Source organism: Dicentrarchus labrax, unplaced genomic scaffold (assembly GCF_905237075.1).
Source record: "Dicentrarchus labrax unplaced genomic scaffold, dlabrax2021, whole genome shotgun sequence".
Classification (NCBI taxonomy): Eukaryota; Metazoa; Chordata; class Actinopteri; family Moronidae; genus Dicentrarchus; species Dicentrarchus labrax.
The window spans coordinates 33,050,651-33,078,053 of NW_026136721.1; the positions used below are offsets into that span (position 1 = coordinate 33,050,651).

Genomic DNA, 27,403 nt, shown 5'->3' on the forward strand with positions numbered 1-27,403 from the left:
TAAGTTATAAGTTGTTTTCTTATGGTTTATACATTCATACTACATGGCACTTCAACCTGGCAGGTCTCCATGGAAGAGGACCGCTCCCTCTTTAGATATAAACGGCTCATTTCAAAGTGACAAAAGCACAAGGAGTTTATTTTCAGGTAATTAGTCATTAATGAAAACATACCTATGAATATTATATTCCATTTCTGCCAATAGATCATCCTAAATGTTACACAATGGACCTTTAAGATGATTTAATAAATAAATACAAACATAAATATATCTTTTCTACACACCTATGTAGAAAGTAGTCTGGCACTATTTTTATGTGTTGGTATTGCACATCTCGGGTAGTAAGCTAAAGCAAGTTGTGTTCATGTGATTCTGAAAACAGTGCAATTATTTCTTCTTCTTGTGTTGAGTTTTATGGCAGTGGTTCCAGTACTGCCCACTACTGGATTGTAAAACAGCACAATTTACATTGTTTTCAAAAGCCAAAGTAAAAGGTAAAACATAATTGACATTTTTCATTTTACAATGATCATGTGTTGTGTCATCCCCCACTGGGATATGATTCATACAGTGCATTAGCCATTTCAGACCAAGATGTTCCTGATTTAAAAAAAAAAAAGGCGAAAAGGTATTTGTAAACATGACAGCAGTAAATAAATATAGAAAACACATTTTAAAATCTGGGTGTTTATAGTTTAAAGGGGTCATACCATAGCAGTTGGCAAAAAAGTCCCACTTTTAGAGTTAGAAATCTACCAAATATCAAGAAGAATGACCATAGCAGTGTTTCAACTTGTCTCCATAATACTGTCAGACATTCCCAAGGATTTGGTTCAAGTATGTTCAAGTTTTTTAAATATTTAGATTTGTTCTTCCCACCTCTCGATTGGTTCCAGTCCATCATGCCTGTTTTTATATTTTGTAAAAATAATATTTTTTACACCATGGCAAAAACAAGCATTGATATGTTCAGACTGAACATGAACTGAACCCCAAACTTCAAAGATTTGCACATTATAAAATAGTCACTCCACATAATCTAACACTGAGCCTGTTACCTGTTATCCACAGCTGTTTGTAATATTTACAGACATTTTAAATATCTGTGAGAAATACTTCAAATGGCACTGACTGAATCTCCACTGAAAACATGCTAACATATTACAGATAGCTGATTTCAAGCACAGAGTGTTTGTCTGGGATTTCTTCAGGTTGTAACACGCTGTTTCTATTTTTACTGGCCATAGAGGACACTGCCTCAGCAGGATCAGAGCCTGGGCCTTTCCCTGCCAGTTCTCCATTTTTGGCACTCGGACCACAGTGATCCGGCTCAGGCTTACCCCTCTGCGCCACCTGTGTCCTCGCGTCCTCTGTTACTCCACTGTGGTTTCCATTTTGTGAGCTTTTGCATATTTCACTCATCTGTATGGCCCCTTCCATTCCATTGATTTCCTCCTCTTCCTCGTTTTCGCCACAATCTTTCTTCTGCACACTGATGACTCCTTCACTTTTTTGTGCTCGGAGCCCAATGCCACCCCACTCCTCGGTAGGTCGCTGTACCTCAGTGCCGGCCCTGTCGTTGTTCTTCACCCTACGTGAAGTGCCACACAGGGCCTTCCTGAAGCCTCTCTTGAAGTTGTCAGACAGAAATCCGTACAGAATGGGGTTGGCACAGCTGTTCGCATATGACAGCACAACAACAAAAACGTAGAGCCCCCTGAAGTCCCCGGGCAAGACCACCAGGAGGTTGACGATATTCAGAGCATAGAACGGTAGCCAGCAAAGGACAAACACTGCCACCACGACAACCACCATCCGGGTGATTTTACGTTCCGACTTCCTGCGCCGAGAGGACGTGGCCTGTGCTCGTTTTCCAACACTGCGCACCTTTCAAAGAAAAGATAAAGAACTTTTAGCTTTCTTATTTAAACACACACACAAGAAAATGTTTTCTTCATCAGAATCTTGCCACAGTGTACTTGTGGTACAGTGTCCTCCAACATAGTAATAACAGTGATATCAACAGAGAACTGTCCAGTAGTGAGGACAGTGTGTACCAATGTGTTTGTGCAGTTTGTGATTAAACCTGCTTCCCTGCACTACAGCTTTATTTAGAGGGATTTCTTTGTGTATATAGAAACAAATCTTAAATATGTATTGCAAATAGTTTTGCAAAGTGGAAAGAGTGATTACAGGCATCTGTGGTTTTGGAAGTCAAAGTCCAATTTATTTTTCCCATAGAAAATGTTACATGACTCACAGTTGGGGTAGCTGACAGACATAAAACTCTCCTGGTGAAATCATCAAGATTAAGAACCCTGTTAGAAAATATCTGGTTCTTTGATGGAAAGTTACAAGGTACAAGACACACAGGGGAGAAGGTAATTGCGAATGCCGAGAATGCCGAACATTTTGAAATGAAAATATTCTGTGACGTGCACTGCTTAATGGCAGACAGAAGTTAAAGGGTACGGTGTTGAGAAAAATTAAGATACAAGGGTTTACTTTGGGATTTTGGGGCAATTTTGGATTAATTCAGATTCACAAATTCAATGACAAAATGTTCAGAATTTGCAAATTGCACCTCTGACCCGGCCCTTCTCCATAGCAAAGGGGGCCAAGGCTTATGGGTATTTGATATTTGGTATATTTACTTATTAGTTAGTTTTAGCTGTCTCAAATGCCTGGAAAAACTTGATCGCTCAGAAAATAATTTGAATTAATTCAAAGTGGTGGTAAAAATAAATATGATCAGTACATAATCCAGCAGCTCCTGTTTCTATGTTAAGTAACACTGAGGATAACGTTTAAATGTATACATTATGTGTTGTGTTGTTGTGCTGTAATTGCAGTACCTTGATGACGATCAGCAGGTAGCACAAGCAGATAACCAGCAAGGGGCAGAAGAAGCCCACAGTGCATGTGTACACGATGAAAGACGTCTTCCACACTTCAGCTGGCTCAGGCCACACAATGCTGCAGTTCCCATCATCCTTCAGCACGTCAGCAAACACCACCACCGGCAGCACCACCACAATGGACCCTGCCCAAACTGTGGCACTGATGGCCTTGGCTACACGGGGACGACGCCACCAAAAGGAGCGGATGGGGTGCACCACAGCCAGGTAGCGGTCCACCGACATCACAGTCAGACAGAATATGCTGGTAAACTGGTTGATAGCATCCACTGTCATGACCACACGGCACATTAGAGAGCCAAAGGGCCAGGAAAGCAGAGCGTTCTGTACCGCCAAGAAGGGCAGGCCCAGCATGAAGAGCTCGTCTGCAATGGCTAAGTTGAGGATGTAGATGTTGGTGACTGACTCATTTTTGGTGTAGTTAACAATAACGTGGATGACCAGGGTGTTGCCCACAAGACCAACAACACACACTATCCCGTAAATAAGAGGGATGAAGATTCCAGCCAAGCCAGGGAGTGATCCAGGTGTTGGTGCGGTGGCGTTCTGACAGCTGCTGTTTAAGAGGAAACAGCCGTCACTCGGGGTGAAGTCGAGAAGTGGTTCAGAAGGAGTGGACAGGAGCAGGACATTTGAGAAGGGGTGAATGGAGTTGTTGCTCCAGGTAGCTATAGGAGCCTCCTGAGGCAGCAAGGAAACCTGGGTGGCCTGGATGAGATCCATGGAGGCGTTAAGGAATGTGAGGCAACAGAAGTCGATAAGATCCCATCAGTGAGAGGTCAACGACCCTGAAAGGAAAAGAAACGTTAGTCAGTTTAGCACATTTTATACACAAAAGCGCTCTAAACTCCTTTACACGATCCATTAATTAATGACATTTTCTGAAATATTTTCTAATAACTTTTTTGAGTTAGCCCCTTGCATGGCTGGCAGTTACCTTGGCTTAGCATAAAGACAGAAAGCAGTGGGAAACAGGAAGTCTGATTATGTCCAAAGTTCTAAAATATGTCTAAACTGTTACCATGTTTTCCCCTTTCTCTACCCTTATTTTCTGCCGTCTCACTTTTTAATATATTTAAAATGACAAAAAAAAGTGCTGAGTGGATGGGTTAATTGTACATTAAATAATAATTTCACTACATTAAGTCCGTCTAAAGCTAAGCTAAGCTACATCTCTGTTTGTGTCTAAAATGAAAAAATAAAAATACATTTTAACATGTTCTAATGTTAATTAGTGAGATTGAGAGGTGGTAGTCAAATTTAATTTTACTTTGGACACAGCCAGACTAGCCGTTTTCACCAGTCTTTATGCTAAGCTAAGCTAATAGTCTCCTGGCTCCAACTCCATCTTTAATGCACAGATGTGAGAGTGGTATAGATATTACATTATTAGCTAACGCTCACCAATAAAGTAAATAGGCGCAAAAGTTTGGTCCAGTCTCTAGTGGCTTGTAGAATACTAAACTACTAATCAACTTAACAACCTTCTTTCCGTCACAACAAAAACAAGCCTACACCGGAACAAAAACATAACGTATTTAGTTCCATTAGTACAAGACTTCTTTATGAAACCATCCTGGCTTCTTAATAACAGCCATGCTGCACACAGGCACACCCTCATCCCTCACAGCGATGGCTAATAATTGGTACTCTGTTAGGAACAAAATGCACTGACCTATGGAGAAAAAATAACAGAGGCATGTCCTCCACAACCTTGACTTAAATGCATTAATGCTGATGATGTGAGGATGATAGCAAGAGAAGGGGGAAAAAGGAAGGAAGAATAATTTACAGTTCTGCGGGATACAAGCACGATCAGGGAAAAAATAGAGTCAGAGATATCGTATATAACAAATAAAGGGGAATATGGTAATGTGTTCAGTTAAACCACCTCAAAATAATCCCTGTTGAAAAACGTGAATCCTCCTCGTTTCTCCTGTGAAATGTGTATTTTCTTTCTAGGCTGAACATAGCAGCCAGTAGACAGCGGCCATGGCCTCAATCACTAAGTGTAAATGCCAGAGGGCAGTATATGCTGTGCAGCTGTGAGATGACTGGAGCCACTTAACGCTTAAGAATATGTGAGAACACAAGCTCACATCATCCAATAAATATACTATTTTAGTCCTTGTGGTAGTTTGACAGAAAAACCAGCGAACACACATCATGCCTTATTCACACTAAAAGGACCAGTGTGTAGGATTTAGTGGCATCTAGCTACTGTAGAAACATGGTGGTTCAATGTGGTGAACTGTGGCATCTGGAAATAAAAATTTCATTCTAAGGTAATCAAAACACACAATTCCTTTATTCAGGTGATTTTACACTAATGAAAAAAATCATATGAATATTAAATTCCAATTTTGCCAAAAGATCCTCCTTAATGTTACACACTGGACCTTTAAACCCTACTTCATGTCAAAACTGCACACCACTTTGTGTACTTTTTGCAATACTAAAAAGGAAAATCAATTAAAAAGGTTGATGGAATTTTGTATAGCAGATTAATGAATCCTTTTATTCAAGTGTCATGGTTACAGGACACATATATGTCTGTGTACATATCGCATTGACTTGTACAATGATACGTGGGATGTTACACTTTTGAGAATATGACTGATATACAGTATTTTATTAATACAATTAGTAAATATACAATCAAGTCTATTTTGAGTCTTTCTGGGCTTTGAAAAAATCCAATCTCAACTACATACACCGATCAGCCGTACCATTATGACCACCAGAACCAGCATTAACTGTTTCAGCAGCCTTCACTCCACATGTGCATCAATGAGCGTTGGTTGCCCATGACCCTATCTCCACTTCACCGCTTTTCCTTCCTTGGACCACTTTTGATAGGGACCACTGCAGACTGGGAACAGCCCACAAGAGCTGCGGTTTTGGAGATGCTCTGACCCAGTCATCAGCCCGTGTCAAAGTCGCTCAAATCCTCACGCTGCCCATTTTTCCTACTTCTAACACATCAAATTGAGGACAAAATGTTCACTTGCTGCCTAATATATCCCACCCACTGACAGGTGCCATGATAACAAGATAATCAGTGTTATTCACTTCACCAGTCAGTGGTCAAAATGTTATGGCTGATCAGTGTAAAAAAACTATGTATATGTTTGGTAAAGCCCATAGTCGTAGGGCTCATATAGTATACATACATTGACTACCACATTTATAGAAAATAAGTTGAATTTAAAACCATATGTTCAAACAGCATGCTTGACCTTAGTGCTGCAGTGAAAATACAGAAAAACCCACATTAAAATCTACTTTGTAACATATTAAATATGCATTAAAAAGGAACATATACAAAATGCTAGCAATAAATCTAAAAATGCAAAGCGAGCTGGGGATTTCTACGGATCGTAAATCATAACAATGCCAGCCTGGAGGAAAGAGATAAAGGTTTATCACCAAAAGACCTGAATCCCCGGACCAGCTGGTATAATCTGGAAGGGGGAAATTACCACCTTGAATGGGTACATGAACATACAGCTGGAGTGTACAACATGCTCATATCTTTTTTTAATCATGTGTGATTTACAGGTGCATTTAAAAGCTTTATACTTTTTTTTTTTTTTTACATAAAATGTACATATGTCACTAACTGTCCTACTGAAGACAAGAGCGCACATCACAAAGATCACATAATCACAAGCACACGCCTTCCAGGTTGAGCAGCACAACACCATGCTGTTCTAATCTCTGACACACACAATAAGAGCAGACTGACAATCTGTCTACCCAGAAGGCATCACTTCTTTTGTTTGCCTTTCTATGGTTGGATCTAAAAAAACCTTCCTGGGAATTGTTGCTATGGCGATCAAGAGGTCAAGACAAGCCCCAAAAGTCTGTACAGAGCAAATGACAGAGCCAAAACAAGAGAGTCAAAATGAGAACTGATTGAGGAGACGGTGCTCTTTACATAGTCATACAAAGGCAACAGTGACATTTATTGAGCATTGTGTGTGAGTCTATGTGTGTGACATGTGCATTTGTGCTTGCATATGCAAACTGTTCCCTTTGTGCACCCACTGAGTGCAGACCCTGTGGGTTTAGACATGTAAGTCAAACTTCAATGTCACTAGGTTTATGTTATATAATGGTTGAAGTCAGTTACATTGTTTTTCTTATGTTGCCTTCACAAACACTCCCGCTGGTGACTTTTAGCTAGTCTCTTGTACAGCCAGAACTCTCTTATCACAGACATATGAAGAAACTGGAGTTAAAGCTAAAAAAACAAAAAAAAAAAAACAACTGAAGAAGCTAGTGTCATACTGTACTAAATTAGAAACTAAAGCCAAAACGTTGGTTAAAAAATAAAAAGCAGACCGTGGGAAATCAGTATAATGACACTAAACAATTCTTACCCAAACAGCGTGGGTGCCATAAAGATACATTTTAAACTAATAGCTAATTTAATGGATGCCTCAACATTTCAAAGGTCTTATTATTCTAAGTCTTGTGACACTTCCTCCAGAACTCCATGAATCTGCTAAATCTCCACTATTTTTATACTAATAATTAAAATTACGATGTGTGATGTAAAAGGTGTTGCTTGTAACAAACCCAGAAAGAATAAACCTCCCCCCCCCGGCAGTTCTGCTCAGCTGTAAAGTATTCACTCCCATCAGCCTAATCCAGCTGCAACAGGCAGCTATTTCCAGAGAACTGGCTGTACCTGCCCAACAACAAAACCCCACACAGACAAAGTTAGAGATATAAACGAACAAGGATATAAACCATCAGTGTGAATGAACGGTCATTCGGACCCCCGCTATCAGAAATGTATGAGCCGTTTGATTTTTAAGTGTCAGAGCTAAATATGACACTTATGGACAAAAACAATAATTCAACCGCCTTGTTTTGTGTGATTTCCAGGGGAATCAGATTTAATTTGACCTGGCATTATGGTGCTGAGAGTAACAACATAGCAATAGTCATTATACTTGCTGATGGTCTTGTTTGTGTAGCTCATATAGAGGCATCAGTATTAAACTGAGACTTTTTTCATAACCAATTAAAAACTCCTTGTTATGTGTTAAAAGGATTTATTTTAAGTGGAACTCTCTGTGATTTTACAAAGATGACACATACAGGTCATATTTATGGCACTGGTGAACCTCTCATACAGATAGAGGAGGCCAAACACATACAAATACATATTTCACAACCCCCCCCCCATGAGCCTTTGAATACATTTCAACAGCTATATTTCCTGAAAGCCGGCCCTACTGTTATACTGACAGTATTGTTGACTCTATGCGTATGAGAGACCTCTTCATGATTATATGCTTCATCCCGGGGGTGAAGAGCTGCTTCCTCCTCACTGAAAACTCTATTGATGCCGGTGTAATAACATCATAATTGTTTGAGCCACAGTTTAGTATAAATAATCTGCTGGAGTGATTGAGAGAGAACAAGGTCACCATTAAAACAAACACTTGTCTGGTAAATATTTAGTCAGCCATGCTGATTGCTGATAGCCAATCGTTATTGTTACCTTCAATAAGTGCATTTTAGGGTTTTTCTATTGTTTCTTTTACACTCTGTCTGGTTTGTAATTAGAAGTTGGTCCCTTTTGGAGACCTTTTTTGACATCGAGAATGAATTTGCATTGCATTTAGCAAACATTTTGTAGCAGTTAAGTGCTTTTCCACCCTCATCGTTAATTTCACAGCTGCCATTAATGCCGAGCCTGGAGGACTTTACATTACTGTAATAGAGATCTTTCCACCTTTACTTCACATGCTTTGCACAGTGATAACTCCATACCCACACACACACACACCTCACACATCAACCATATCTGATGCCACAGGACATAAAACCACCACCTCCATACATTACTGCACATTTTGTGTAGGCATTCACTGGAGCCTGAAACACTCTCCTACATCTATGCATTTGCATCAATATACAGCATGCACTCAAATACTGCTGGTGTCCGATAATAACATGATGTAACATTTATTCTTTCCTTGAGAGTAAATACTGTTTATATCAGACCAGGATGTTCAGGAAACCAGACCAAAGTTAGTTTCCAGCCCCAGAAAATGACTCAAATGAACAAAAATCCATTATGAAATCAACTGTCTGCCTGTGTGCTTTGACAATTTGGTTTGCTGTTTTAGTTCCATGTTTTTTTAACCTAATACTACCAAATCCTTCCTTCAGCCTCAGCAGATGCTGGTTCTCAAAGTTCTTTGAATCAAGGCATGCGCTTTTGGGGCTGAAAATCAGTCCTGCAGTGCGAAAACGCCTCTCACAGTGAGCTGAGGCAGGTAGTGAAGTGTTGAACTTCAGTGACAAATTGCACACTGCTGGAAAAGATTTCAGGGCACCCACGGTATCTCTAGCTGCGTGGTGTTTTCTTGAGCATTGCCCTGCTTGATGCTGGAAAAGAAGTCCTCCACCTCTGAAGAATGGGAAGTGTCACCAGGATTCACCGTGGGTTGCATACTAGAGCAGCGAAGCATCAGGCTCTATGCAATGTGCTGTGACACCAATGAAACACCTTACTGACTGTCCAGCAATCAGTAGTGTGAGCGACAAACTCTCTCAGTCATGGTAACCTTTAGATTATTCTTGTTCTTCATTCTTCTATCATTTTCTTAACTTTGTTTTTCACTCTACCACAAGTTATTACAATCACATCGGGTTGTAGGTGATGCACAAGAGTTTTAAAACTGAGAGGGTGCATACCGTGAATGATAAAGTTAATGATGGCTTCATCAACACCTGAAGGACCTTCCTCTGACGTTGGTATCCTTTTCACACTTTGGTGTAGTGAGGGTTTTGCACCTCTCCACGTTTCACATCCTTTCTTAAGGAGTGACAACATGCACATTCAAGCCACAGACACACAGAGATTGTTTTATTAAAAAAAACTAAATAAAAACAGATATATGTACATGTAGATGACTATCTTTAACCAACCCCTCAATAATAAATCATTACTTTGAGTCTGAAGTCTACCAGCCAACTTCATATTTTACCAGCATCTACCTGGGGGCTGGCGCATAATGAATTAGAGCATCTTTCCTTATATTAAATAGATGACATGTTCCCATAGCACTGATAACACTGTAAACTGACTAGTATGACAGGAAATACTAAATTACCAACAGAAAAAGGCTGTTTACCTGTATGTGACTTTTCTAATTTGACGGAGAATTATCAAAGTAAATGTGCATTAGGATGCTTTTAATATACTCACAGGACAGTTATTTCTAAGTGATTTCAATAGCACCATCACATCACAGAAGCATTACAGTACATAACCTTAATGCCTTTACAAAGACACATAAAGGGCACCACACACACACACACACGCACACACACACGCACACAGAGGGATCTTCCTCGCAACAGAGCAACAAGCAGCATTTTGTCCCAACAAAGATGCTCTTTTCATGAATACAATGGACTAATTATGTGTATGTACTGGTCATTTAGCTGACAGATGACTGACAATGTTTTTGTTCTTTTCAAATGATTCCACCTTAGAACAAGACACTATAAGTGGAAGAGAGATACACCATCAGCTAATTGGCGATCCATCAGTCTTATTCCCCACGGGAGTCTGCTTCCTCTGCGGCTGTTCAATTAACGGATTTGCAGGGTGGGATCAGGTCTACATCCCCGCCACATCGCTGCCTCCACACTTTTCATTACAAAGACTGACAAGAGCCCACAGATTAGCCTGAGTTTGATCAATACTCCTACAAGCTCACACAAACGGACTCACGATACATTTTTGAATGTGGTTTGCCTTTTCCAAATCCTGTATATATGCGTACACACAAAGATAAACATGAAGAGGTGTGCTCACACACATTTAAATTAGTCTTTTTACCCTGAGTGGGGGATAAGAGGTAAAAAGAAAAAAAAGTGTATTTTTCATGAAGGTGAAATATATTTGTATGTTTGAGTGTATGTATGTTGTGTTGTCATGCAATGTCACAGTTCTTCTAAACACAATGTTAGCTACAATTAACTCCTCCTCCCACACAGTGTGCAGTACACATGTAGTCCAAACAAATGCATGTAATTACAGGCCAAATTGGCCAGATGAATAGAATAGAATAAAAAGCCTTAAAAGCTACATTACAGTGGATGTTTACCAATTAAACAAAAAGCTCCCCAGACACATACACAGATAGAGAGACACACAGAGAGACAGAAAGACGGGTCTTGAAAGGTTCGATTATTTTATTCATTTGACTGCTCTTCATTAGCCAGACTTCTCTAACAGGTGCAATCTGATGAAAAGAAGAGAAAAACTAAGCCACTGGATAAGTATGTTTCTTGGCAGGTAGGCCCGTAGGCTGTTTTACTGTAGTCATTATTAAAAATGTTTTATCATTTTACAACCATTTCCCTCTCCTCTCCCATCTCTTCATGTTTCCTTTCTTTTTCTCTGCTCAAGTCATCCCCTTCCCTCTTCTTTATACAGTATGCCACCTCCACTCTCAACTCCAGTCTGTCCTTGTTTCCACTCATTTCCTCTCTTCCTTCCTCACCTCTCCTCTGTCCGAGACTTTTGTCAACCTCTCTCCTCTGCCCTTTCCTTTCCCCTTCTCGGTATACTAGTCTCCTCTCATTTTTGTTAACCTTTTTTTCTATTTCTATTTCTTCATTCCTTCCTCTGGTCTTCCATTTCAGTGGTTCCATAACCTCTTTGGGATTTGGTGCTGCATTAAAACTTTACTTAAGTAAAAGTAAAAAAAAAAGTATTAGCATTAAAATATACTGAACGTTCCCCTTATGCAGAATGGCCCATGTCAGATACGTTATATTATTACATTAAGATCATTGATGCATTAATGTGTAAGCATCAGCAATGTTGCAGCTGGTAAAGGTGGAGTTTTTAATTAATCCATAAAAATACATCATCATTTATTAGCTGAATATATTTTGTGTTAATAATCTGTCTAGAGATCAAAGCTGTCAACATAAATGTAGTGCAGTGAAGTGAAATATTTGCCTTCAAAATGTAATGGAAGTAAAGTCACACACAATGGAAATACTGCTTGCAACCCCCTGTCACAAGATATAGCCCTATTGTGGACATGAGCTGTGACATTAGATTGTTACATCTGAAGGATTTTTAGAGGCACAAAGAGTTTAAGTATCAAGTATTTCACAAAACAAACTCGCAACCTAAAACGCATTTGTGCAGCAGAAAATATGTGATATCTCCTTATAGCCTAATTCTATGTATTTACAAATAGCTTTAATAGTCTTGTGATTAATAATGGGGACCACTTTCTCCCAGCTCTATCTCCTCTGTCCTCCTTTCTCCTGTGGTCGGTGGTACAATGACTGATCATCTCTCATACACCGGGCTGACTGCACTTTTTGTGCCCTTGATAAAGCAATATGTGCCATATAAATGTGCATGTGTGTGTGCGTGAGAGAGAGACAGAGAGAGAGAGAAACAGAGAGAAACAGAGAGAGAGAGAGAGAGAAAGAGAGAGTTAACTGTTGTCGTGATCAAAACTTATCCTACCGATAAAGAACAATACCTATGCGCAAATATAGGACCACATGAGCTACACACAGAATACTTTACTTTCTGTTAGATGACCCCGAATTATACATTGACATTACAAAGATCCTATAAACTGACATTTGGACATGTGTAGCCACCGTGTGCAAAAAATAAAGTTCCTTTTATTATTATGTATCATTACGCAGTGAAATAAAACTTAATGAACAAACTATCACTACCTCACCTATACTCTTTTGTCTGATAAGCCAACAGCAAAAGGGAAATATTTTAAAGTAAACTGACAGGAAAACACCTGCTGTGTAATCTTCGGTGGACAGTCCTACTGACAGCACTGAAGACAGAAAACACAACAGAGCCAGCGATCGTATTTTAAAAAAGAAAGAAACACTTACCACCGTTACATAATCTCTGGTGATGTTTTATCGTTAGAGTCCAAACGAGGTTACATTCGTCTAAATCTGACTTGTCGCGGTCAGAGCTCCGTCTGTGGGCTCAGAGAGCTGGTAGAACAGCGTCCAACCTCAACCCCCCTCTATGGGACCACACACACACACACACACACACACACACACACACACACACACAAATGCAATTATGATGTTAATGGTGTTATCGACTAGTTAGTTAATATAGGCCATGAACTGAGCTATATGGCTTCCTCTCATCAGTGCAGCCTTTTTCCGCGGTGCTTGGACCTGTTTCTGACATTTCAGTCAGGAATCCACATAGTCAACGTAGTTTAGTAAAGGTTCACATTTCAGCCAACTGTAAACATAAATAAAAAAATAAATAAAAAAATAAAAAAAAGACAAAATACAATAAATCCTAAACGAAAGAGCAAAAAAAAAAAAAAAACAACTTCCTTGAACGCCCTAATGTTGATCAGGAGTTTGATCTTCTTTGATGGGATACAACAGAAAAGAAAGGAACACAGATGTGAAGGTTGAAAGATGGAACAGAAAGCAAAATCTCATTTTAAACCCATGCCATTTGCCTGAATTTGATGGCTGGACCATTCAGGCTGTGTTTATTCACCATGGACAGCCTTTCCAGTGGAGAAAGTGTGATAAAGTGCCCTCTAGGGTGCTCTTCCTAACCCTGACTAGCTGTTTCACCATAAATGCATCACAGCTTGCCCTTTCTATTTTTTGTCACCCCTGCCCCTCAAATAAACAGAGTCCACCACTGGCCTGGACAGCCACTGACACTGCGTGTGCACCTGTGTTTGTGTATTTGTGCTATATTTCTATGATATGTATCTTCCTCTGTCCCTTTCCTTCTTTCCTCCCCTCCTCCTCAACTCTCCTCTCCCATCTCCTCTTGTTTCTCATCCTTTCCTCTTCCTTCTTATGTCACCTTCTTTCTCAACTCTAGTCATAACTATAGCATATAGTATATTTAAGTGATTTCCATCAAAAAGCAAAAAACATCCTCAAAGTTGCATTTATATGAATTGTAGTTGAAATACAGCCAGCAATGCATCATGACAGATGATACTTCATTTCTTTTTGTTTTACCTGCAGGGCTTTCCTGCTCTGATATTCCCGAGCTGCTCAGTGTTTCTGCTCTTACCTCAGATATACTGGTTTTGAGAATGTTGTGTTGCACATACAATGACTGACCAGTGGGTGGCAGTGTATGGGATGATGCACTGATACTGTGGTGGTTGATGTGCAACTACACCATCAAAGCCCATGCATATACAAGAAAACAGCATTTGAAGAGCTGTCCACTGTAGTGACCACTGTGCATGAATGTGTTTGTAATATAACCACTGTGTATATTTAATTATCTCATGTCTGAACGTCTGCTATGCAAAAGGTCTATTATGTTCTATGTTTTCGAGTGCTTTTGTGTCAATTAATAAAAAAGACAAGCATCCGGATGCTCACAACCTGCTAGGACCCCAATCTTTGTTCCAGCTATATTTTGTTTCTATATTTCTCATAATATAGCCATTTATCTGCAAGACCTGTTATCTAGAAATTCATCCATTTGATTAAATTATAGGTGCCCATTCTCTGGATATACGGTGGATGGACACAAACACTGGATCTGAAGTGAAACAATGACTAAGGTCAAGTGACTTCTGACTTTCTGACCATCTTTAATTTGGGTTTTCACATGGATAATGGCCGCTACTGCTATAATACTAATACTCTCTTTCTATAGACTTCTTCCCCTTCTTACTTCCGCTGTGAGGGTGACTTGACTGTTTTTACTTAGTCTTCCTTGTGAGTTTCATGTGAAATCTCATTCTTCAATCTGCAGGTCAGGATGAAGAGACAAAACAACACAAGCTCTCAACTTAACTGTAAACAATGTGCACCAAGATACCTCATTAATACAGATTTCTGTCTATTGTAATGAATTCTAATTAAGTAATTTATGAAAATGTATCGTCTTCTTCTAATATACTGCATATTCGCCAGCTGGCTGCTGAAATGCTTAGTGCTCGAGTTTGGCAGGTTTATGAAATATAACATGGACCTTGAGGGAATAAGAGCAGGGGTTTTACATAACACAACAAAGGCCATGTATTCAATGAGTGATCCGATCAATGGGTGTTAATGTGAAGTATTCAAAAGTCAAAGCTGCCATCCTTAAAGCATACAAAACACTTCTTCCCCTTCTTACTTCTGCTGTGAGGGTGACTGTTGAAATCACCATGTTCAATCTGCATGTCAAGATGAAGAGTCAAAAGCAAAGCAAGCTGTCTGAGAGATAACATTGTAAAGTGTTAACAATTTGTGCAAAGGTACTCCAAAATATGGATCCCTGTATATTCAGAAATCAAATTAAGTTTATTTTGATCCTCCCTATACTCTCACTACGCAAGCTGACTATGGCCCTGCAAATTACACAAGTGCAGCTCTTGGTCTGTCTGTGTCTTTATGCCTGATAAAATAAAACACAAGTAAAATGTATCTCCATGCCAGGGCAGTAATCTATTTTATTATTTACATAAGTTATAGTTTAATTTTAGTAAAATTTCCCTGCTGTCACTTTATGGAGGGCACTGGCAGGAAAGGTTGGTAAATGATTGAAACATGTGTTGAGCACTGCAGCCAATGGGGTTGACTTGATAAGCTTTCATCAAAAGATTGCTAACTGTTGTAACAGGAAGACAAACATTAGACGTCAACGGTATCGATGGCTCCTCTGCTTCTCCTTTTGCTTTCTGTCAGTGAGTATTCAAAAACGTTATCTACATTGTCTTTTACTCTTCTGATGCTTACTTTAAAAATACCATATGTTAATATTCTTTTAAATATGAGTTTTGAATTGAATTAATCCATTGCATACACTGTTATTGTGCTTATCAATCCCCATTCCCCTGTTGCTAGCAATGTGTGCATTTGTCTGTATGGTGTAAAGTTACTTTATATGTTTTTATTCAAATTGCAGCAATAGCCCGATCCAGGCCCCTCCCACAACTTGTAAAGTTACTTTATATATTAAACTTGTATTATGTTTTGGTTTTTACACATTTGTTAGACCAAAAGGATACACACAACTCCACAGGGCATCTTTAAGCTGGGTTTACAGTTAACAGGAACCCCTTCAGACCCTGGGTCCATTACAATGGACATCACTTGACAGGGGCTTCTTTTTTACTTTTTGCAACATTTAACACCACTTGAACCCTCAAGTCCATTGAATTGAACGTTTAACAACCAATCAAATGGCAGTATAGCTTTGCTTGTTGATGAAATCCACCACACGGAAGAGAGGCATGGCAGGGCAAGGATCATTTTCAACAGTTTAACTCACATTTATAGATATTTGTGCCAAGATTTCATAGTTTTGATATAATATTGAACGATGGAATTTGTGAATAGAAGTGTAATATCACATGTTTCAGTGCAAGTTCTTACACAGGATTTTTTTCAAATATCACTGTCCATTAGAATGGACAGTGGGTCAGAAGCCATGTTATTGAACTCAATTGGCCAGTATTGATGAATGACCTTATTACTATAAAAACAGTACATCAGAACAAGAGAATGAGTTGATAATCAGTTGAGAATATTCCAAATGCAGAACAAAAATAAAAAATAAAATAAAATAAATAAAATTATATTTTAAAACTGTTTGGGCCTTACAAAAAAAACATAATTTGAACTGTTCAGGTTCATGTTCCATGTGATGTCAATGTGACAATTATATGACAAAAAATAGATATGATGTTGTCATATGATGTTGGTATTTTAACAACTGTTTGGACCTGATGTCCATTGAAATGGACAAGAAAAATAAAAATTAAAGGGTTGTGATAAAAAAAATTTGTTTTATTGATTCTCATTTCTGGTTGCATTAAGGATGGGAAAAAGTCATTATTATATTTTTCACAACCTTGGAACATAAGGCGGGTCTGAAGGTTATGTGACAACATTATCAATAGGATCCCCACAGAGACCTTTTATTGGACAAGAAACAACTGTTATATCACTTCTGCTCGCCCCCAGACTCAACTGACAAAAACGGTAATTTTACCTAACATTTCATTGTAACATTATAACTTCATTCAAAGTGGACAGAGAAACAGTCTAAATCCTAAGTTTATCAAGGTACATGAGAAAACAAACAGGCAATTCAGTCACTTTCCTCAAAGCCAACAGTGTCACTCACATGGTCTCCTAATGGGGAATCCCCTTCTTTTTGTTCTACTAAGAGCATGTAAGGTGTTTTCAGAGTAAAACCTTGCAGTCACCTAGTTGAGGACTGTCTGTTTCAGGCATCACAGGAAGCACAGTGGTGGATCTGCAGAAGAGAATCATTGGAGGTCAACCATGTGAGCGCCAGTACCACGTCAAACTTAAAGGAGTTGCTGCTGGTAGATCATCCAACATGTGTGGTGGCTCTCTGATCAGTGACCGGTGGATTTTGACTGCAGCTCACTGTTTGAAGCCAGGAAGGTGAGAAAAGTAACGCTTAAAATACTGTAACATCGAAATGCTAAACATATACAGACTAATATGCGGGTTATACACTCCATGTTTTGGTATTCTTGAGAAGAAAAAATAAAGATAAAAGAGATAAATGTATTCTAATGTAACCTCTTCCTGCATACAGAACTATGTTTGCAGGTTTAGCTGTGCTTCCAGGGGGTCTAGCACAAGAAGTGCAAATCACAGCAGAACCAGTGATCTATACAGACAAAGACAACAGGTTCCATGATATCATGCTGCTGCAGCTACCTGAGCCCACTAAGATTCAACCTGTAGCTCTTCCTGACTGTGAATATTATCCTAAAATGTGAGTTGCACTTGTTCCACTAAAGAAAATGGCGTTGCTATTTCGATATAACATAATCAACTTGTTGTTGTTAATTGTTATTTTCCAGGGTTGAGATCGCAGGTCACGCTGCCACTACTGGAGGCCCAAATAAAGAAAGAAGTGAGATGAGTTTTGATAATTGAATAAAGTATTGACGTTTTTTCATAATTTTTTTTAATTATTTGTATTTTACCGTAGTCTGTAACTGTACGAACTATGCACAGTAAATCAATTTCTCTGTTGCACTAAAACTGTATTATTATTTGCATACAAAGAAACATACATTAGCCAGTGGACTGAGAAAGTTCAGTTTTTTATGCAGTTCTGCATAAAATGAAATACATTAACAAAACAAAATGTTCATTATAAATTCTTCAAACAAGTTTATTTCAAAAACGTTGATTTTCTCTTCTTCTCTAGAACCCAGTTCATCCCCTACTCTCCACTGTGCAGACATTGAGGTTGTCAGCTGTGAAAACCTCAACAAAACCTTGCAGGCACATTTCCCAAAGGTCTACCAAGTCAAGCAGTATCAACACTGGTTCTGTGGCCAAACACCTGGAGTGGATATATGTTATGTGGGTTAAATATGTGCTCTCCTGTAAATAATAAATCTACTTTTAATAAAGTTGCAACCATTTGAATATAAGTACTTCAATTACAAAATAATTATATTACATACTAACTATCTTTCTCTCTCACAGGGGGATTCTGGAGGAGGCGTGGTGTACGAAGACAAGATTTATGGCGTCATTTCTTTTCTTGGTGATCCTGACAATGTATGTAGAAAAGCAGCTGCATTCATCGAGCTCTGCAATTCAGAATACACTACATGGATTCATAAAACTATTAGCTGAGGGGAACAAAATGTCTACAGTAGCCTATGATGTGGTTAACTGTAAAGACTCTTTCATATGACAAATATGTGAGATTACAGCTCAACAAATAATTTCCTGTGGCTCCTGTGGTGTTTTTGTAACAGTTTTTATATTTGGATATAAAAGTGATACTCACCATCCTAAGACCAGATCATCAATCAATCTGGTTCTATACCTACGACAAAAAATACAGAGCCCTTGCCAGAAATTTTGAAACACCATGGTCATAAATCAGTGTTATCCAAGCCCAAAAGATTGTATCTGTATAATTGTTACGCCCCTGTCTAGGGGGAAGGAGCGCCACATAAATGTGTGATGAAAATGAACCAAGAATCCTACCCCGATTCCCAAACGAACAACTAACACAGTGTTAACAATCAAGTGATGTGATTTATTTACAAACAGGTGAAACAAAGTGCAACAAAGACTAAACAACAAACTTCAGGGTGAACCAAGGCCAAAACAACAAACAAAACAGGGCTAACTTCCTTAAACAAAAATCCTTACTAATCCCTATGCAATAGAAATAAAATACAGTTACTAAACCTAACTCCCTATCCTAATGAAAAACAGGAGAAAAGTAGTACAAAGAAAATGGCAGCTCACCCTTACGATACTCACTAAACACAATCATACAAAAACACTATCTACTAAGATCCTAACAATTCACGCTATCGCAAAAACACACACTCTACAACCGAGGACAGAAGGACTCTGCTGCTGAAGGTTCTGTCGAAGAGCTTCGGTGTGGTGCGGCGTTTTGAATCCCCGGCGGATGTTGCGGCTCCCTGGGAGAACCAACCAGCAGGCGACACTCCACCAGCCGAGCCCACGGCATGGACCAGTCAGCGCTGACCTACGGGTTGCCGTCAAAGATCTGACAATCGACAGGCTGCACACTCCTGCAGAGGAACAGGGACAAAAACACCAACACACACCACAGACGAACCCAATACCATGACATAATACTAATAATACGGCCAGGGCCGTAACAATAATGTAGCTTCCCCCGAGGTTTATAAAACCCTCACATTTCCCCCCAAAATACTGAGTCACATTTTGACCTGCATAATTTGCCAATAATATGACGTATGAAAGTAATTTTTCAGTCAAACATAGCCAACAGTCACACACCAGCTATGTCACTGATTCTGGTGAAACTTGATCATATTTTATGGAGAAAATGTTTTCTGGTTTTCTCTCTAATGTCCTCCAGCCGTTCCGTCTCAACTCTGTGATTTACAGAGTTTCTTGATGGACAGTAAAGTAATTGCTGCAAAGTGTAGCTGTTGTTAGTGAACACATATGCCTAACTTTGACGGCTGTACCATTTGGGCAGTATGTTTATTCAGGCTAGACAGCCACAGACACTCTGTATAAGTGTGTTCCTCTCATCTCTGTAAGCTACGTTTATGAAGCAGATTTACGAAGGTCCAAAACATACGCGAAAGTATTATTATTATATAATTTGTTATTATACAGCATTACTGAATGTGCACATGTATTTGTCACTGTGTGTGTGCACGTGTGTAGAGAGACAGTATTCTAATACAGTAATCTGTAGGCAAAGCAAAATACTGATTACTAAGTGTTTCTGTTATATGGCCGCCAAATATAAAATGCCAGTGAACACAAAGATCCTTGTGTATAATTTTCTTAGATAGTGAGGTTTAAATTTACACAACATTTGAATTTACTGCACGGACAGGAGTAGTTGAAGTGAGCTGATGTTTCGTTTATTAAAATACAATGTAGTACTATCTAACCATAGAGGAAAATTCAATAGATAGAACTAAGGTGCGTAAGCGCAACTGTTTAAGCAACTCAACTGATAAGCTAACGCAACATTTTACTAGTAAGTGAGTAACTGACTAAAACTTAATCTTCAGTGGACACTTAAACATGAAATACTCAGACATGAAATAAAACAGAGCCAGTGATCATATTTTTAAAAAGGGATTTAAAAAAACTTACCACAATGCACCCAGTCTTTGGAGATTTTGTATCTGAACCACATTGTTAGAGTACAAATGAGGTTCAATTCGTATGAGGGGCCGTACAAGACATTATTCATTCTGGCCCTCTCACATACATATATTCTTCTTTCACATACATATATATTCCCTCTCACATACATATATTCTTCTTTCACATACATATATATTCCCTCTCACATACATATATTCTTCTTTCACATACATATATTTTCACTCTCACATACATATATTTTCATTCACACATTCATATATTTTTACTCTCACATACATATATTTTCACTCGCACATTCATATATTTTCACTCTCACATACATATATTTTCATTCACACATTCATATATTTTTACTCTCACATACATATATTTTCTCTCTCACATTCATATATTTTTAAATATGTATGTAAGAGGAAAATATATGTGTGTGTGAGAAGAATATATGTGTGTGTGAGAAGAATATATGTGTGTGTGAGAGGAATATATGTGTGTGTGAGACAAAGTATACATGAAACGGAAGGACAATAGTGGAAACGGAAGGCAGGCCATTTTATCGCGCTGTGATTGGCTGAGAAGTTGGCGCGAGGTCATGTACAGGTCATGATTAACATGGAAGGGAGAGAGGAGGCCCGTGCACTGCAGCAAGCCATTGGGGTATTAAGAACTATTTTATCATCATCTGAAACAGTCACATCATTGTCCTCGTCCCTTGAGCAGCGGAGGACAAGCTCATCAGGACCTAACGTTTCTCACAGCACGGCGGAAAGTGAGATGAGAGAACTTTTCAGACCTCGAAACTCCCAAGTCGCTCCCGCAGCCAGAGCAGCTAACGTTAGCGCTACACAAGGACACACTGGAGGATTGCGGCAGTCTTTACGATATGAGACACAGCAACACTTTGGCAACTGGGGCTCCAGGAAAAGGAAAAGGTAAGAAAAACGTAGCGTTACATGGTAACTTAACTGGAAGTTACTGAATCCCGAATGCTCGTTTGCTAATTTGGCTGCAGTCAATGTCTATGTTACATGTTCGTAAAACCCGTAAATCCTCCTTAGTAAAAACAATAAAGGCAATTAAACAATCTTCAAATGACAGAAAACATCGAAGGCTGTTTTGTACTTTTGAGTAACGTTTGTATAAAATGGGTGTAAATGATTCTCTGTGTCACTCTTAGGTTAAGTTGGTAATCTCATAATAATGTGTCTAACGTTAGCGGTAGCTACATAACCTAACGACAGCTGTGGTTAAGGTATTATCATTTTCAGTTAATAGTTCAACTTCACGTTAAGTTGACTTAAGGGCAAATCAAGGTATGTGTAAGATTATAGAGCATTATAGAGCAGGTGAGGAGAGACATGGCTGACACTCTCCCAGCTCCATCATATTTTATCTTTCAGTAGATTATAATATATCTTTTAACAGCATAATCAACCAATGTTGACGATAACCAAAACTGCTAACTGCAACTTTTGGTATTTTGAGTGTTCTGGAATTTAAATTTAGTCCTGTTATGGCAGTTGAAAATTTGAGCCAGAGTCTGGCCATATGATATCGGCCATTTTAGTCAGCCATTAGTTTGTGTCAAACTGTGGAGCTGATGTTAATTCTAGCTTGCGTGGCTAAAGTGAAGAGTTGTCAGCAGTAGCAGGTTCAGTCAGTCCATATCAAAATATTGTCAGAACATGCAGTATGTTTAATGGAATGTAGACCAGAAATACAGAATTTTTTTTTCATTCCTAAATGACAGTAGAGGGTTACTAATTTAACTAATGTAACCCTGTAAAGATATTGACAATGCCTAATTTAAAGTAGTTTTATTGCAGTCTGCTGTTTGGGCAGCCTTCTATGTCTCGTTGTTGTTTATCCATCAGCTTGTTATTAATGAATCAAATAATAGTATGTACTAGTATTAGTGCAATGTTAAAGGATCCAAAAATAACATGTCTGCTTTGTTTTGTAGGGCCAAAACACATTATCACGATACTTTTAACAAAGATGTCATCCTTCTTCCAAAACCATTGAGCAGTGCTGTCGTCAGGCATTGCACAAAGCAACAGTTACATGAACAGGGACAGAGCACTGTCTGTCACTGAACAAATAGGGGATGCCTTTGGAGAAATTCTCTTTGTAAGGTAAGGACTAATATTTGTTTTTATTATGTCCAAACTGTGGTTATAAATGACTAACTGAAATTAGCAGTGCCATGAATTATTCTGGCATGAATTATTCTTTTATTTATTATAAATTCGGTTGTGTCCATCTCAAAAGAGGAAATGGAACATGACTGATCAGTTTCACTGTCTTGTGCAAAAAAGTTTGTTTGGGCCTATTTTTTTTCTTGAAACTTTTACAATTTTACCTGCTGTTTTTCAGCTTGGAGTTTCTGATGGCATGTGGCAACAGACTGACTTCACCTAAACTGCGTGCCGGACAGAAGTTGGATGCAAATCTCATACATAAAATATATAGATCAAAAGCCCTATACATCAGACCATCAAAGCCAATTCTGGTATGTTAAATAATTGAATTCAATTGCAGAATAATATTAAACCCACTGTAATAATAACCAATAAGTGGTGCATACACATGCATGCATTAAGGTCAAATCTTGTCAGTTAGCTCTGACCTTTAGTATATTTTCATTAGTGTATCATGTCAAACCATATAAAGTCATTCTTAGATGTATAATAAATATAGATCTGGTGTTTCCAGGTACTATTCAGTTTACAGTAGACATTTAGTAAATCTGAAATATATGCTGATATGTTTCTCATGTCTTTCCAAGGATGATATTGCAGGCTATAGCAGTGGCGACAACAATTGTGAGGAAATCACTGGTTCAGCAAGGCAGCTACGCTCCTCATCTCTACCACAAGATAGACCCTCATATGCATCTTCAGAGAACTTCACCAGTCCAATGACTGTGTCCCCACCAAACTGTGCTTCTGGAGTTCAACCTTTACCCTCTTCACTTGGGTGTGGAGGGATATTTACTCAAACTTCTTCTTTGACCTCCCAAAGCAGTATATCTCCCAACCGCAGCAGCATTTCAGCATTAATTATTCTAAATACACATTTGTTGCATCTTTGTTAAAACAATAAGGTGCTAATATCTCCTTTCACACACATGTATCTTCACTCTCACACACATATAAATCAATGTACTCACATACATATTTTGTCACTTTCACATATGTACATACTTGACACTCATATGTGCATGTATTTTTCTCAATGAAGTATCCAGTTTTTCACTGACGGGAAGTTCTTTCTTAAACAGGAAGTCACTTTCAAACCAGGAAGTAGATGTGCAACATGATTTCAGCTTATAACCTTAAGTTAAATAGGAGAAAAAATAGAATGACCCTATTCAAGGTTATCACGTTTTCTTGTCTAGTGCAGTTTTCCTTTGTGGGAGTAAGTAGCAATGAAAATGACATTAGACTTTTTTTTAATAATGTCTTAGAATGTATTGAACTAATTCAAAGAGAAGATGGAGATCATTTTGTCCAAGAGAGGCTGTTTGGAGAACTTCGTGATCACCTCCAAACGTTATCTGGATTTCTGACAATCTCAAGATTTACTGAAGATTCAAGAAATCGAGAAGCAGTCAACACATTACGGTCCTTGTATGGATGTCTTCACTTTTTGCTGACTACTTATGAAACCAGACAAAGAACCAGGTCTGAGAACAGTTATGTCCTGTTGCCTCCACTTGTCATGACTGGACATCAAGGCAGACCACAATACAGTATTTCTGTAGAGCAAATCTCTCATTTAGTATCTCTTGGAATGAACTGGCAGAGCATTGCAACATCCTTAGGGGTAAGCTGTCGGACTCTCTACAGGCACAGACACCGGCTCGGCATTCAACCATTGACATATGCAACATTGTCAAATGACAACCTAAACAGAGTTGTTGTTGAAATTCTTCAGTCTACCACAAATGCAGGTGAACGATACGTGCATGGGAGCTTGAGGTCACGTGGGTTACGCATTCAAAGGTGGCGCGTTAGACAGAGTCTGCAAGAAATCGACCCCATTGGACGGTCCTTCAGAAGACGCCATGCAATACGTCGACGAATCTACAGTGTTCCAACCCCCAATCAACTTTGGTGAGTATTCCCAACAGACCAGAGTAGCACAAAGTCACCAGTCAGCAGTGATGGAATGTAATTAAGTTGCCTACATTTATTTAAGCACTGTACTTGCGTACAAATTCTTATATTCTTCAAATATTTTTTTTAAGGCCACTCCACTACATCTCAGAATCAAACATTGTAATTTTACTTTACTACATTTTTTATGACAGCTTTAGTTACTATTTACTCAGACTACTCACGAAATTTTGACATTGAGAGATGTGTGGTTCTCACAGGACAGTCACACTACAAACATATGATGATCTTATACAATATGATGCATTGCTATACTACCTTACTATTACTACTACTACTAGTATAAAGTACTTAACATTAGGGTTTTTTTTTTTTATTGTGTTTGTGTTGTTCAAAGCAGTGGAGCTTGAATGTGTATGATCATTCTGCTCTACTTTGTCCACTATGTTGTAAATGTGTCAAAAACACAATTTAGTTTATTCCTAATTTTGTTTTGGGCAGCATAGCAAATACTTGGTCCTGAAATAAACTTTTATGTAACTGGAAATTGGGTTGTCTAGCAATTAATGTATGAATTAACATCTCTTAACTGATGCTCTATTTATACTAATCACAAAAACTCATAGTGACTGTACCATTTTTCTTGTGAGCAACAGCAATTCATGATACATCCCGCATTAATTCATGCATTAAATCATGAGTCATAGGGTAAGTATATAATTTTTTCTTCGTGTATTAGGAGCGTACTTTTACTCCATTACAGGATCTGAATACTTCTTCTACCACTGGTTTCTTAAAATCTGCTTGGAAGTGGTAGAAGAAATACTGAGACGCTTTCTTTGAATAAAAGTCAATATAAAAAATACTTGATTTAGAATAACTCCTGCACAGTTTTAAGTCTACAGCAAAATGGACTATCAAAAGCAAAAGAGCTCAATATTGGTAATTCTTTATTTTAGTGTTAGATTATTGATGAACAACCTTGGCCTTGTTATACTTTTCCCACAAATAATTTATTCTGATTTCATTTTCTCTTAGGCACATAGATGGAAACCACAAACTTGTGAGGTGGAGGATGGTGTTCCATGGCTGTGTTGATGGTTTCAGTCGAACCATTATCTACCTTGCTTGTCTGGACAACAACAGAGCTTCTAGTGTTTTGTCACTTTTCATTGCTGGTGTTCAGAACTTTGGACTACCATCTAGGGTCAGATGTGATCATGGACTGGAAAACACTGGTGTTGCCCGTTTCATGCTGTACAGGAGAGGACTTAACAGACATAGTGTTATCACTGGCAGGTCAGTGCATAACCAAAGGATTGAGAGATTATGGGCAGAGTTAAATCGAGTAGTGTCCTTTCATTTTGTTAATCTTTTCAATTTTATGGAGGAAAATGGTGTGTTAGATTCACTTAATGAGCTCCATTTATTTTGCCTTCATTATATTTATTTGCCACGAATTCAAAGGGCTGCCACTGAATTTCAGAACCAGTGGAATAACCATGGTCTTTCAACACAAGGGGGGCAAACTCCTCTTCAGCTGTGGCAAAGAGGCATAGTCAACAATGCAGGAGTGCATAACCCAAGTATGAATGGTATTTGTGAAACAGAGAGTGGCTTTGGTGTTGATGATAACATATCACACTCAGAGTTGCAGACAAACAATGTTGTTGTTGTTCCATCAATTAACATTACCATCAGTAACACAACAATAGACACACTTCAGCAGACTTTCAATCCATTTGAAGATGATGGAAATCATGGTATTGATTTGTTCTGCAACCTTGTGCATTTTCTTGAAGAAAGGCATTCCTAAAATCTTACCCATATTGAATACAAAGAAAGACTTAACTGATATGTATGATTTGACAAATAGACTAAGACAGGGGTCTCAAAATGATAGCCATTGCCATTTCCCATAAAATGATAAAGATATATTATAATTTGGCCCACAATCAATCCAAATTACAGCTTCATATACAATTAAAATAAAAACACGATTCTATGTTGTTTGATGCAAAAGAATCAGGAAAGGTCAAAAGTGCCTGCAAATGTGTGCAAACGGTTAACAATAAGAGAGCAAGTGTCTGGCCTTCATTCGTTGTTGAACTACAAAAATGATTTCATATGATAATATAAAATAAATGTAAACTGATGTTATTTTGTGTTGGTTAGTAATGTTAATATTTTCAAAATATTGTGCTTTCCTGTTGCACTTGAATGTTGAAGTGGCCCTTCTGTGAGGGGTCATGTGTAACGCAAAGAAAAATAAAGAACCCACTGCCAAACACAGGGATAGTATAGCATTACACTTGCATTTTCCGTTTTAAGTTCATGGTTGCATTTTTCTTCCATTTTGTGGATATTTATAGTGTAGAGAATGTTCATACCATTTTCAATGTGATTCTGTGTGCTTAAAGCACCACATTTACATTGTTGAGCTTTGTTTCCTTACTTTAAATGTTCAATGAAATTGTAACCAAACAAATGTGTGAAACCAAATTTTATTGAAGGTTTTAAAGAACTCAATAAATCGACTGAACTGTTACTTTTTTTAACATATGTCCTTTTTTTTTTTGAATAAAATGACAAAAAGTTAACATCAACATTAATGCAAGATCTCTAGTCAGTGAGAATAGGATTTAGGAGAGGCATAAGAAGCAACACAGAAGCAATAGCACGACAACA

General features: G+C 38.4%; 3 protein-coding genes across 4 annotated transcripts; 2 read left to right on the forward strand and 1 right to left on the reverse strand.

The window, feature by feature from the left end:
• Positions 1-126: 126 nt before the first annotated feature.
• LOC127354479 (somatostatin receptor type 5-like) lies at positions 127-12,936 on the reverse strand. Its single transcript, XM_051384404.1, has 3 exons — positions 12,843-12,936; positions 2,856-3,706; positions 127-1,887 (listed from the first exon to the last, which is right to left on the reverse strand). Exons 2-3 carry the CDS (start codon positions 3,639-3,641, stop codon positions 1,162-1,164), a joined length of 1,512 nt encoding a protein of 503 aa, XP_051240364.1. The 5' UTR covers positions 3,642-3,706; positions 12,843-12,936; the 3' UTR covers positions 127-1,161.
• Positions 12,937-15,563: 2,627 nt separating this feature from the next.
• On the forward strand, positions 15,564-19,188 carry LOC127354487 (kallikrein-6-like). Its single transcript, XM_051384413.1, has 6 exons — positions 15,564-15,637; positions 17,189-17,369; positions 17,527-17,709; positions 17,798-17,850; positions 18,151-18,308; positions 18,435-19,188. The coding sequence occupies exons 1-6, from the start codon at positions 15,604-15,606 to the stop codon at positions 18,585-18,587; spliced, it is 762 nt and encodes a 253-aa protein (XP_051240373.1). The 5' UTR covers positions 15,564-15,603; the 3' UTR covers positions 18,588-19,188.
• A 1,896-nt stretch (positions 19,189-21,084) lies between these two features.
• On the forward strand, positions 21,085-27,263 carry LOC127354475 (uncharacterized). 2 transcript variants are annotated; one of them, XM_051384399.1, is made up of 6 exons: positions 21,085-21,526; positions 22,558-22,729; positions 22,971-23,106; positions 23,383-24,422; positions 24,534-24,712; positions 25,754-27,263. In XM_051384399.1, the coding sequence occupies exons 4-6, from the start codon at positions 23,904-23,906 to the stop codon at positions 26,529-26,531; spliced, it is 1,476 nt and encodes a 491-aa protein (XP_051240359.1). In that variant the 5' UTR covers positions 21,085-21,526; positions 22,558-22,729; positions 22,971-23,106; positions 23,383-23,903; the 3' UTR covers positions 26,532-27,263. The 2 variants fall into 2 exon arrangements, with proteins under 2 accessions (XP_051240359.1, XP_051240358.1); XM_051384398.1 differs by having other exon boundaries at positions 23,383-24,712.
• The last annotated feature ends 140 nt before the right edge of the window (positions 27,264-27,403 follow it).

Bases quoted from the DNA above. Each gene is read 5' to 3' on its own strand.
- LOC127354479 (XM_051384404.1), bottom strand. From the start codon at position 3,641: ATGGATCTCATCCAGGCCACCCAGGTTTCCTTGCTGCCTCAGGAGGCT. The intron at 1,888-2,855 runs GTACTGCAATTA...TTTCTTTGAAAG, and splicing joins ACCTGCTGATCGTCATCAAG to GTGCGCAGTGTTGGAAAACG.
- LOC127354487 (XM_051384413.1), top strand. From the start codon at position 15,604: ATGGCTCCTCTGCTTCTCCTTTTGCTTTCTGTCA. The intron at 17,710-17,797 runs GTGAGTTGCACT...GTTATTTTCCAG, and splicing joins TGTGAATATTATCCTAAAAT to GGTTGAGATCGCAGGTCACG. The intron at 18,309-18,434 runs GTGGGTTAAATA...TCTCTCTCACAG, and splicing joins CTGGAGTGGATATATGTTAT to GGGGATTCTGGAGGAGGCGT.
- LOC127354475 (XM_051384398.1), top strand. From the start codon at position 23,904: ATGTGCAACATGATTTCAGCTTATAACCTTAAGTTAAATAGGAGAAAA. The intron at 24,713-25,753 runs GTGAGTATTCCC...ATTTTCTCTTAG, and splicing joins CCAACCCCCAATCAACTTTG to GCACATAGATGGAAACCACA.